Source organism: Hemiscyllium ocellatum, chromosome 25 (assembly GCF_020745735.1).
Source record: "Hemiscyllium ocellatum isolate sHemOce1 chromosome 25, sHemOce1.pat.X.cur, whole genome shotgun sequence".
NCBI classification, from domain to species: domain Eukaryota; kingdom Metazoa; phylum Chordata; class Chondrichthyes; order Orectolobiformes; family Hemiscylliidae; genus Hemiscyllium; species Hemiscyllium ocellatum.
Window position 1 is genome coordinate 10634457 of NC_083425.1, and position 13175 is coordinate 10647631.

General features: G+C 42.2%; 1 protein-coding gene across 4 annotated transcripts in view; it reads right to left on the reverse strand.

The window, feature by feature from the left end:
* The window catches only part of hgs (hepatocyte growth factor-regulated tyrosine kinase substrate), a 51490-nt gene that overhangs the window by 17593 nt on the left and 20722 nt on the right, over positions 1-13175 (reverse strand). For 2 of the 4 annotated variants that reach the window (XM_060844773.1, XM_060844772.1), the window contains exons 5-10: positions 12083-12206; positions 9231-9283; positions 8284-8352; positions 7782-7906; positions 5796-5822; positions 3041-3125 (exon numbers count right to left, since the gene is read on the reverse strand). In XM_060844773.1, coding sequence (XP_060700756.1) covers positions 3041-3125; positions 5796-5822; positions 7782-7906; positions 8284-8352; positions 9231-9283; positions 12083-12206 — 483 coding nt within the window. The remainder of the gene's footprint in view (positions 1-3040; positions 3126-5795; positions 5823-7781; positions 7907-8283; positions 8353-9230; positions 9284-12082; positions 12207-13175) is intronic. The other 2 variants (XM_060844775.1, XM_060844774.1) reach the window with 1 other exon arrangement.

Below are 13175 nucleotides of genomic sequence, written 5' to 3' on the forward strand. Positions count from 1 at the left end.
ACTAGTATCCTTATATACAGATATGGAAGGACATCATTTCAACTGGGACAACACATCCATCCTAGGACAAGCCAAATAGAGACATGCACGAGAATTCCTAGAAGCATGGCATTCCAACCAGAACTCTATCAACAAACACATCGAGTTAGACCCCATCTACCATCCCCGACAAAAAGAGCCAGAAATGACATCACCAGAGGAAATGACATCACCACCCCCAAAGAAACCCATACATATAAATAGAAATCAATGCTTCATTCGGAGGCTCACTGAAAATGTTACCTAGTATGGTGATGAAACATCTGGAAATGAACCTTCCAGCTCAGCGAGCAAACCTACATCCAGAATCTCAACCTGAGCTACAAATCTTCTCAAGACTAGCTGGGAAAAGTGGTGCTAAACTGCCTTCTTGAACTGCTCAGTATTTGTGGTGTAGCTACACCTAAAATGTTGTTGGATAAGGAGCTCCAAAACATTGTTCTAGTGTCAATGGTGGAACATCCAACATAGTTTCCAATCAGGATGGCGGGTGGAACTTGCAAGCAGTGCTGTTTCCACACACCAGCTCTTCTTGTTCTTTTAGGTGGTAGTGGTCACAGGTTTGGTACGTCCAAGGAGTCTTAGTGAATTACTGCAATGTATCTTTCAGATGTGACTTTGTGTTGGTGGTGGAGGAAGCGAATATTCAAAGTGGTGAATTGGGTACCAATCAAGCAAGTTGCTTTGTCCTGGATGGTGTTCAGCTTATTGAGAATTGTTTGAGCAGCACTCATCCAGACCAATGTGCAGTATTGAGCCATATGCCTGATATGTGCCTTGTAGATGGTGGACAGAGTTGGGGAATACAGACATTAGAATTAGGATAAGGCCATGCAACAAAGTCTTGGCTAATCGTATTGTGGTTTCGACTCCACTTTATTCCTTACCCAGTTGACCTTTGATTCCTTTGTTCAACAGGAAACTATCCACTCTGCCTGAGATATATTCAATGACAGAACCTCTACCAATCTTTAGGAAAGAATTCCAAAGACACAATCTTGAGAAATAATTCCTCCTCATCTCAGTTTTAAAGAGGAGAACCCTGATTTTTAAACCACGTCTCATACTTCCGGTCTCTCCCACAAGTGGAAACCATCCTTTCATCGTTTATCCAATCAAGTGATGAGCATTGAACAAGCACCCGTAAATCCATCATTTAATAAGCTCACAGCTGATTGGATTATTCCTTCAGATCCACATTGCTGCCTAACCTCGATAACCTTATACCGACCCTCTTGCTTGCCAAGCATCTGCCCACCTCTGCCATAAAAATATCCAAAGGCTTCACTTCCTCTGTCCTTACAGGAAAAGTGTTCCAAAGACTCATGACTTTGAGAGGAAGAATTTTGACTTGGCTGTTTTAAGTGAGTGATCCCTGATTTTTAAACAGTAACCCCTCGATCTAGATTCTCCCACAACAGGAGCATCCTCCCCATTTCTATCTGTCAAGACCCTTCAGGATCTTCTTTGCTTCAATCAAGTCATTTCTTACTCTTTTCTAAACTCCAGTGGATACTCCTGTTTAACTGGCCTGTCTAACCTCTTCTCATACAACAATCCATCTGTCCTAGTTTCCAATCAGTGAACCTTCTCAGAACGGCTCCTAAGAGGGATGTGAATGTGTTTAAGGAGACCAAAACTCCGAATGTGATTGCATCAACATTCAGTATGACTGTAGCAAAATATTCCTCCCTCAATATTCCATTTCCCTTCCACAAAGGGTGCCTTCATCAATTGCTATACCTGGAAACTAACCTTTTGAAATTAATGTAGCAGCACACCCAGAATCCTCTGCACTTCAGATTTCTCTCACCATTTAGATAACATGCTGTGTTTCTATTCTTCCTGCCATTGTAGACAAGGTTACATTTTCCCACTCCATCTACCAAATTTTTGACCACGCACGGTGACACTGCTGCCTCACAGCGCCAGGGACCTGGGTTCAATTCCCGCCTCAGGCGACTGACTGTGTGGAGTTTGCACGTTCTCCCCGTGTCTGCGTGGATTTCCTCCGGGTGCTCCAGTTTCCTCCCACAGTCCAAAGATGTGCGGGTCAGGTGAATTGGCCATGCTAAATTGCCCGTAGCGTTAGGTAAGGAGCATATGTAGGGGTATGGGTGGGGTTCGCTTCAGCGGGTCGGTGTGGACTTGTTGGGCCGAAGGGCTTGTTTCCACACTGTAAGTAATCTAATCTAATCACTTATTCTATTTGTATTCCTTTACAGACGCCATGTCTTCCTTCACAATTTGCTGCGTGCCATCAATGAATTTAGCAACTACACTGTACCCTTCATCCAAGTCATTGATATAAACTGTAAACAATGCAGATCCAACGCTGATCCCTGTGGCATATCACTTGTCACATCTGCAAATCCAAAATCAACCCACTTATGTCCAGCTTCTGCTTCCTATTGGAGTAAGCCAATCCTCTACCCAAGCTAATGTGTAACCTCTCTACACCACAAAACCTTAGTTGAGTAACATTTGATGTGGCACATTATCAAATGCTTCTGAAAATTCAAGTACAGTACATCTACAGGTTCCCCCATTTATCTACATTTCTTGCTGTTAAGTTAAATTAGTCAAAGATGGTTTCTCTTGCACAAAACCACATTGACTCTACCTGACTGCATTAAGATTTTCTAAGTACTTTGCTTTACCCTCTTTAGTAATAGATCCTAGCATTTTCCTAATGATAGGGAAGGCAAAATGACCTGTAATTTCCTGTTTTCTGTCTCCTTCTTTACTTATCATACAATTCCCATGGTCTGACCTGCCTTTGTAGCCACACTGCATGTATATGGCTGGTTGTTTCAATGATAACTGCCAGAATGGTGGTATTTACAATTACCTGATGCATCAGGTTTAAATTGGCAGGAGTGAGCTGAAATGTAATCATTTACATTTTGAAACCCACTTCATCACAAATTTAAAATATCAAAATATCTGCTGTGCAAAAGGACACTACAAACACGCTGAACTCTACTGGACTGCTGCTTACTTGTGACTGCTGGGATAGAGGGCTGGTCAGGTACTCAGGTGGAAGGTCAACTGGTGCTGAAGCTGTGGACTTGACCTCAGATTTCCTGGGAAAGGAATAAGAAAAAGGTCAACCTTTATTGGAAGACAAACACCACTTCAATCTCTCAATGCAAATGACAGCAAATTATGTGCTTTCTGGAAGACCTGAAATGATTAGCATTCATATACAGAAGCTCAAGAATCCAGACAGCTACCTCACTGGAGCCTGCTAACATTGAAATGTCTATGCAAACACAATATAACAAAAACACAATGGCCTGTGTCACTAATTCAAAAAGCTGCTGGGAAACGTAAACCAAGAGGTGCTGTTGGATTAAGGACTGGTAAGCATTTTATTTGTCAGTAGATCAGAAATCTCAGCTCACGTATCAGACTCATGCTAGTAATTTTGGAATTGCTGCGATTAAACATTAATGGTCAGAGGCCCAATGCTTCCTTCGTGTGGTAAAGCACAGGCTGACACGCCCACATCATTAGCCAGAACCTGAGGGGGAGACACTACTGCTGCAGGCTGTGGCTATGATGTGATGCTCAGTGGGAAAAGAGAAACAGTTTCAAAAGGTCCTCATCATTTGCAGCAATTGGATGAGAAATCTAACTCTTGCCAAGCTTTGAGAACTGCCACTCTTTCTGTAACTACTTTGATGAAACTGAAGTCTGGTCCAGTCAGTTGCTGAATGTGTTTGCTAGGCACTTCTGTTCCATCAGCACTTGGACCAGGCAAGGTGTCTGCCTCAGTTGTGAGGAATAAGCCTTTTGCTTTGTTGGACAAGGGGACCACATCAAGGACAAAAAACACATTTTGACTTCTGAATACTTTCACACTCGCCTCAAGGGATGGTGGTACCTGAATGGGAATAGGATAACCCTCAAACATACAGCAAACATATCTACAGGGGCTCCCAGTCAAACTTCATTTTAAATCATTCACAAGAATGTGGGCATTGCTGGCAAAGCTAGGATTTATTACCCAGATTATCCCTAATTTCCCAGACGGCAGTTGAGAGTCAACCACATCTGCAGTCACATATAGGCCAGACTACGCAAGGATAGCAGTTTCCTTCCCTGAGTGACATTACTGAACTAGATGTGTTTTTCCAACAATTGACAATGTTTTATGGTCATCGTGAGACTGTTAACTCTACTGTTATTGATTTCAACACTTAACTTATGCCAGTGTGGTTTGAACCCAGCTCCTCAGATCATTGCATTAATAGTCTAGCGAGAATACCACTAGGTCATCACCTCTCCAAGTTGAAAATGCCTGACTTGCTCATGGTTGCTTGATCAAGAGGGACCTGGGTTTAACACAAGTGTTTCCTACATAGAACCCAGTAGCTTGGGTGATTAGCACGGACACATGAGCAGAAAATCTTGCCATCACAGCAACCCATGACATTACTGGATCTGGAAACGTGGTAGTGTCTTTATCAGAGTAACAAAAGCTTGCACCCTTGGAGCTTGGATTTACAGCTGTCACTATAATTAATTTACGACAGCACTATCAGAGCAAGACCAGGAGGGATGAGAAAATGCAGTTAAGAAAAACATTACTGATCTTTCTGAAACACTGGCACGTGGATTGGATCCTCAATGGGAGCTTACCGAAATACTGGAAAAATTAAACAAAGAATATGCAGATAATGCACACACTCACATAGATTAAGAAAGGCTCTCTGAAGGATGGTTGGCGCACATCTCACTTCTCTGCATGGATGTTCTATCACTTGAAGATGCAGTCAACATTGCTTACCCTCTTCATACGGCTACTACCTATTTTTACCCAGATCAGTCCCGAGGCAGTGATATTTCTACAGTGATTCCAATTTACCTACTCTCTAAATCTAATGATTCCCCCAAACCAATGCCAGAGGGACTGAAAATGAGCACAGTGCCCACTCAGGTTCCAGGTATAGTGTCATGGAGTCATAGAGAGTCAGACAGCGTGGTGCTGGAAAAGCACAGCTGGTCAGGCAGCATCCGAGGAGCACGAGAGTCGATGTTTCGGTCATAAGGCCTTCATCAGGAATGGAAACAGACTCGTCGGTCCACACTGACCATGTTCCCAAACCAAACTAGTCCCACCTGCCTGCATTTGGCCCACATTCCCCCAAAACATTCCTATTCATGAACTTATCCAATGTCTTTTAAACATTGTAACTTTGCCTGCATGCAAGACTTCCTCTGGCAGTTCATTCCACATACAAACCACTCTGTGTAAAAACTTTCCCCCTCGTGTCCTTTTCAAACCTTTCTCCTCTCACCTTAAAAATATGCCCCCTAGTTTTGAACTCCCCCACCCTAGGGAAAAGACCCTTGCTATTCACCTTATCTATGCCCTTTACAATTTTACAAACTTCTATAAAGTTATCTTTCAACTTCAACGCTGCAGGGGAAGAGAGTCCCAACTGTGGGCATTAATTCCAGTTTGAATGGTTCCAATATAGGAGGACATGTTTTACCGATATAAACAGTGTACTCTTTCATTTCCCGCAATCTTAGGCTTTGCTGGAAACCTATACTGACTGTCAACACTTAATAAACAATGTTAAATTACATATCCATACCACTTCAAATCTTTTACAATCTTGGTAATTAAATATATAATTTACTCAAAAAGCAGCAAAAGTATTTTATACGACACTGAAGTTACGAGGTAATAATATTGGTTTAATTACAATCTACCAATTCAATGAGAATAAAGTTTGGCGTACATGTTACTGCTGTCAAGGTCTTCCTTTCTGTGAAAAAAAAATTATACGTCACCATAGAGGTACATACACACCAAGTTTTCTTTTAACAACCTGCACTCAGCCTACTCAAATAAACACTAATGGCGCACGGGCTGGAGCTCCTCAGTTATTCTTTCACACAGTTTCATTGAGCCATGTCAGATGTTGCCCCATTCAAACGCAGGGATTCTTTTACAAATTGCATGAGGAAGTGGAATCCAGCAACGGGCACAAAATAATATGCTAGACTTACAAAAAGGAGCAAACCCTCTTTGCACACAGGCAAGACACCAGCTATTGAAAAGGGCAATTAAAGTACAGTTTTTAAAGCAGACAGTCAAGTCTATCTGAAGTGAACTTTAGTGAAGTCAACTAGAAAGCTGCATTTGGCCTCCCGTTAAGCCAAAATACTTCTGAATTGTGTATTTAGGAGTAATTTCCAAAGATCCAGCATCAAAGTATGCCAAGGTGAATAAAGAATGGTCAATTTTAAGATCATCTATTAAGATGAAATGACATGAGCTTGTGTTCTTTACTCACAAATCTCATCTCTTGTTTTTAACTTTTTGGCTAAGTTATTCTAGTGACATTAATCATTGTAAATTATGGTACCAAAATATTGCCCATGCAGTTTTGGCACATCAACTGTCCACGTTGAAGATTTCAGGCATTATGTGGTTCTGCAGAGCATGTATTGGAAGATTCACTCCCATTACTTTTATTTATATAGGACAGTGACTGTCACCAAAGTCACTAACGATTGGCTAGTAAATGATTAGAAATGCAAAATCAGAATGGCAGAGTTGATTAACAAACTAAGATTGGACATAGGCTCCTGTCACCATTTCTTCAGTTATAAAGTTGGGCCACAGCTGGAGTTGTGTACATAGCTCCAGTCACTGCATTATAAAAAGGTTGTACTGGATTGTACTCAGTGGAGATTAACCAGGATGTTGTGTGGGCTGGAGTGTTTTAGCTATAAAGAGAAATGAGATAGGCTTGGGTTGTTTTTCTTACAGCAGAGAAGGCTGAAGGAGATCTGGTAGAGGTGGAAAAATTTAGAAAAACAGAGAGGAAGAAAATTACTCCTCAGTCAAGGGGTCAATAACTAGGGACATATATTTAAGGTAAGGGGCAGGAGGCTCAGAAGAGATTTGATGAAAATTCTTTCAACCAGAGGGTGGGGATACCAGTAACTTACCAGCTGAAAGACTGGTATAGTTAGGAAACATTGTAATATTTAGATGAACACTTGAAATTCCATAGCATACACGGTTACAGGTTAAATGCCAGAAAATGGGATGGGAACAGTTAGGTGATGGCTGGCACAGGCACGATGGGCTGAAGGGCTTCTTTACATGCTGTAAACCTCTATGATTATGACATCAATCTGAACTACATGGAGCAGGGGAGGAAGGTCATGGCATCTCCAGTTAGCAGAAAGTCACAGAATAAAGAGTTGTGCCTGCTGATGCTGTTCATTAATAGGAGATGAAAAAGATGCACGAGTTGGCAAAGTTCCATGAAGTGACAATAGAAAGGAAAATGGGATAGAATTGTCAAAATGAGCTTTACAATGATGCCAGGTTATGGCAGGAGTGGATTGTTATCAGACTGTGTCCAGGTAGCTTCATGTCAATCAAGAAAAATGAATGAAATGTTTATGCACCTTCCTTTGCAATATTGCGAATAGCGAGACTACCCCTCCATAAATCCTTAAACAGCATTTATTTGGATGCAACTTCTCAGGAGTTGACTTCGTCAGGTACTCTACCCCACCCCACATCCCCAAACCCCAGTGGAAATGCCTTACCTTTGCTCAGCATCACCCAGAGACCAGGCAATATTAGAGAGGGGGAAAACAGGAGAGTCTCAAGAGCACAGTGACACCTTTACAGAAATCCAACCAGCTGTCGCTGCACAATAACCAACTCTGAAGTCCTACAGATTAAGACCAAAGTTACTAACTTGTTCAGCTGCTCAAAGCAAGGTTCGCAAACTCGGACTTCCTTCTCAATCCCAAATTTGGGGATGGTGGAGGACTTAGAGGAACACTTTCCACAGAAGATCTGGCCACATGCTCTGCAATGATGCTGGAGAACAGAATTAAAAAGCAGAACGGCATTCAACAAACAAATCCAGGAGTTTGACGTGATTGCGCGGTTAAAATAAAACTATCCAGTTATTTATTTTGCTATTCAGAAACTGGCTGTCATGTTATCTTCCATCACAACAGTGACTGAACTGCAATGATAATTTATTGGCTACAAAGCAGTAATAGTTAAAGGTGGTAATAAATCAAGCTTCTATTCATATATATTCTAATATCTCCCTAGTGGTATAGCTACTTAAAGGCTGCCAAAATGGCTTGGCTGTTCATTTAGAGAGTCAAACGATATGATCTGCATGAGTAATGACTGGCTGATAATAAAAGGAGTTGGCCTATATGAAAGAGCAAGTATTAACTTACTTTCCTGGTGACCACGCCAAACTGCACCCTACACCGATGACACTCTTCAGCGTCTACCCAATCAGGAGCCTACAGAGAGAGAGAGAGAAAAAATCCTTCGCATCCTTTAGGTTTGAGGCAAGATTTTCTTATATTGCAAACGAGCAGCCATATTTCCTACTATATAAGGACAGCAAACTTGGTTTTAACGGGCACCTTATAAACCAAACTCTCGATAAATGAGCAAAAATTAAACACCTCAAATACCAGATATTTACTGAATTATTATGATCTCCGAGTAGTCAGTTGAGGTGCAAGTGAGAAGGCTCTCTGCCGGTAAGTTTTATTTAAGGCAAGATATCATTAAATGATTTACGCTGTAAATGAAGTATAACAGTGATGTGTATCTCTGCATTACATTCCTATAATTTAGTGTGTGTGTTTTCATGTAGATTATGTGAAGCTCTTGATCAACCAGAATTGTTGATCAACTGACACTCCTGGTCACATAGGTGCTGGTTAATAAAAAGTTTGCTTACTTTGTTAGTTCTAAGGCACGTTGGGATGTCCTGTGCTTGCCAAAGATGCAAAAGAAATCCAATCTTCCTTTGTCCAAAGAGCATAATTATTCCCCGCAACATGAACTGAGTGCAGGCTTCATTAATATAATATTCAGAGGAAATTAAACCCTGCACAAATTGCCGGTCTGAAAAAGTGCACTCTTCTGATACTTTCACACAATGTTTCACAGCAATCAAATTATGGCCTCATGAGGAACAGAGCCTGCTGTGGTGAATTCACCACAACATTAACATCAGATCACAAATACTTAAGACATCAAATTTCATTAATAAACCAAGTAAACAATGAGGCCTCTTCAAATTCACAACAGAAGGCACTCTCTTGTCTTCAATGTGTGCACTAAAACCTAGACCAACTCCAACAAGGCTGGTAATGATAGCTCGTACCCTTTCAGAAAGGAACATGGCATCACTCTCTTTGAACTCTGGAAAGACGTTCCCTGCAGTGGTAAAAAGATATTAGAATTAAAACAGAACATTACACCATAAGGCATCCATGTCATAATTAATTCAGATTGATTTATGTATAATTAATATGGAAGTCAGATGCAAACTTCAGCACTCTTCTGGTGCAGTGTTAGTGTCCCTAACTCAGATGAGAGGCCTAGGTTCCAGTCTGACCTGGTGTGTAACAACATCTCTAACAGTTTGATGACAGAATATCTACAGACTCATACTTCAGCAAAATAGGCAAAAGGAGAAAAAATTGAAAATCAAAGCCAAACAGAAAAGAAGCTCACATTTGGTTAAAAGCAAAATTATATTGATTCTGGATAAACATCTGGTTTAAAATCAAATTTCGCAAAATATGTGATTTCAAACCAGATATCAATCCTGATTGCTGTGATCAGTAACCTTCCTGCAGCATTAATCAAAGCAACTGTGTCGTCAGTTAACCAAAAATATTGTAACACAGACGAGGTACACTTCACACGAGGATATGATAGCACAGCATGAAAGAGTAAAAAAAAAAAGTAGGGTTCCTCTCTCATGGGTACACAAGGAAGAAAAAGCAAGTTTTTACATGGAGGCAATAACTTTTTAAAAACAAACACACATCATACAGAAATACAAGAAGTCACATGGAACTTGAATCTTGGGTTAAGCATAAAAACAAATGAGTAAGCTGTCAGCAGGAAGTAAAGCATACACACTAGTCTCTGCATATCTGATATTACAAATTGGATATCAATTACTCACATGGCATACAGCAAATAAGAGTAAAAACAGCAAATGTTTAGTCAAAAGTATTCAGTCATTTTAAGCCCATCATCAGAGTAAACAGCTGGGAACCTGCTACAAAAACCTTAATTCATGCCTTAGGCAGGTGCAGACTTGACCATCCCCACACATCCCTGGCTCGTCTCCTACATTCAACCATCCACAAACTGGGGGTCACCCAAAACCATGCTGCTCATTCCTGAACTCCCACCAAGTCCCATTCCCCCATCACTCCTGTGCTCTCTGAGCTCGGGTCAATGTCTCGATATTAACATTCTCATTCTAGTTTCCAAAAGGGTGACGGGCCCATCTCTCATTTTCTCCAGTCCTACACCCACAGATACCTGCATCCCATCACACTCCTGACTTGCCCTCGTAAATGGTGGCCAGGCTTTGGGGAGTTAGGAAGCGGGTTACTCACTACAGTAGTCTCTAACCTGCTCTTGTACCCACTGTGTTTATATGGTGAGTTCAAGTGAGTTTCTGGTCAATGGTAACCTCAAGGATGTTGACAGTAGGGGGATTCAGTGATGCAACACTACTGGATGTCAAGGAGCAATGATTAGATTGCCTCTTTTCAGAGATGGTCACTACCTGGCAGCATGCATGTTACTGGGATATTGTTCAGATCTTGTTGCATTTGATCATGGACTGCTTCAGTATCTGAGGAGTTGTGAATCGTGCTGAATATTGCACAATCATCAGCCCCATAGCCAAACTGCTCCAGTACAGTTACAACCCTGCCACCTACCCGGCAATGTGGGAAAATTGCCCAGGAATGTCCTGTACACAAAAAGCGGCACAAATCCAATTCAGCCAGTTACTGCCCCTTCGGACTGCTCTCAATCTTCATAAGGTGATGGAAGGTATCATTAACAGTGCTACCAAGCAGCACCTGCTCAGTGTGGGGTTCTGCCAGGGCCACTCAGTTCCTGACCTCATTACAGCCTTAGATCAAGCATTGAGAAAAAGAGCTTCTTTTCTTCACCTCTGACCTTATGATGGAAGGAAGGTCATTGGTTGGGCCTAGGACACTACCCTGAGGAACTCCTGCACAGACGTACTGGAGATGAGATGACTGACCTCCAATAACCACAACCATCTTCCTACGTGTCAGCGGAGAGTTTGCCCCCATCACCCACAGATTGCAGTTTTGCTCGGGCTCCTTGATGCCACACTTAGTTGAATGCAGCCTTGATGGCAAACAGTGTCACTCTCCCCTCTGGAATTTAGTTCTTTTCTCAATGCTTGAACTAAGGCTGTAATGAGGTAAAGAGCTGAGTGGCCCTGGCAGAACCCCACACTGTGCAGGTGCTGCTTGATAGCATTGTTAATGATACCTTCTGTCACTTTATGAAGATTGAGAGCAGTGTGATGGGGCAGTAACTGGCTGGATTGGATTTGTGTGTACAGGACATTCCTGGACAATTTTCCACATTGCCAGGTAGCTGGCAGTGCTGTAATGGTACTGGAACAGTTTGGCTGGAGGAGCAGCAGGTTCTGGAGCACATGACTTCAGTCCTATTGCCAGAATGTTGTCAGGACCCATAGCCTTTGCAGGATCCAGTGGGTCCAACTGTTTCTTGATATCACACAGTGAATCAAACTGACTGAAGACTGGTATCTTCGAGTAAAAAGTGAGGTCTGCAGATGCTGGAGATCAGAGCTGAAAATGTGTTGCTGGTTAAAGCACAGCAGGTTAGGCAGCATCCAAGGAACAGGAAATTCGACGTTTCAGACCAGAGCCCTTCATCAGGAATTCCTGTTCCTTGAATTCCTGATGAATGGCTCTGGCCCGAAATGTCAAATTTCCTGTTCCTTGGATGCTGCCTAACCTGCTGTGCTTTAACCAGCAACACATTTTCAGCGCTGAAGACTGGTATCTGTAATGCCAGGGACCACAGGAGGAGGCCATGACGGATCACCCACTCAGCCCTCTTGGCTGAAGAGTTCTGCAAATGCTGGTCAATTGTTGGTTTATTCACAGATGCCACAAACTGCCATCGAGACTTTCTTACCTTCAACCTTCATGATTTGATAGGTGTCCTGTACCACTTTGTACTTGGGTTCGTTGCGGAAGGCCTGAGCCCAAGCCTGGATCAGCTGCAAGATCTTGGTCCGAACATTCGTCTCTACCTGTTTCTGTGAAGCAAGAACTGACTGACTGAAACAGCAACACAACCAGTAAGGCAGAGAATTCTGCCCCTGCAAGATAACAAAGGCACCAACGAAACACCAGACATAATTAATAATTAATCAGGGATGGTCAGTATGGTTTTGTTAAGGCAAGTTCAAGTCTTGTTAACTTAACGGAGGTTGAGAAAGTTACAAGGGGGATTGAGGAGGTATTGATGGGGATATTATCCTGCTTCAGAGGTGTGTAATAACCTCGGTCAATTGGAAAGTATCTACATAGATTTGTCAAGGTTCCAAAAGGCAGATGGGTCAGAAAAATTAAAGGTTCCAGGTTTTGTGGTTCTGTGATTCATACAATACACAGGGATGTTGGATTGTGTAAAGAAAACAGCTAACCATCTTCAACCCAGGGGTAATTTGGTCAATTCACTCGAACTGCAGCCTATGCCACTGCTCTGAGCTACTTGGCCTTTACCCATATCAGGAGGAAGTTAACTGGAATACAAAGCTATTCATAAGGAAGGCAGATAATTTCACAGAACATAGAAAAATACAGTGTAGTACAGGCCCTTCAGCCCTCAATGTTGCGCTGATCCAAGCCCACTATCCTCCATCTGTCTATCCAATGCCCGTTTAAATGCCCATAAAGAGGGAGAGTCCACCACTGTTACTGGCAGGGCATTCCATGAACTCACGACTCGCTGAGTAAAGAATCTACCCCTAACATCTGTCCTATACCTACCACCCCTTAATTTAAAGCTATGCCCCCTCGTAATAGCTGACTCCATACGTGGAAAAAGGTTCTCATGGTCAACCCTAACTAAACCCCTAATCATCTTGTACACCTCTATCAAGTCACCCCTAAATCTTCTTTTCTCCAATGAAAACAGCCCCAAGTGCCTCAGCCTTTCCTCATACGATCTTCCTACCGTACCAGGCAACATCCTGGTAAACCTCCTCTGCACCCGTTCCAGT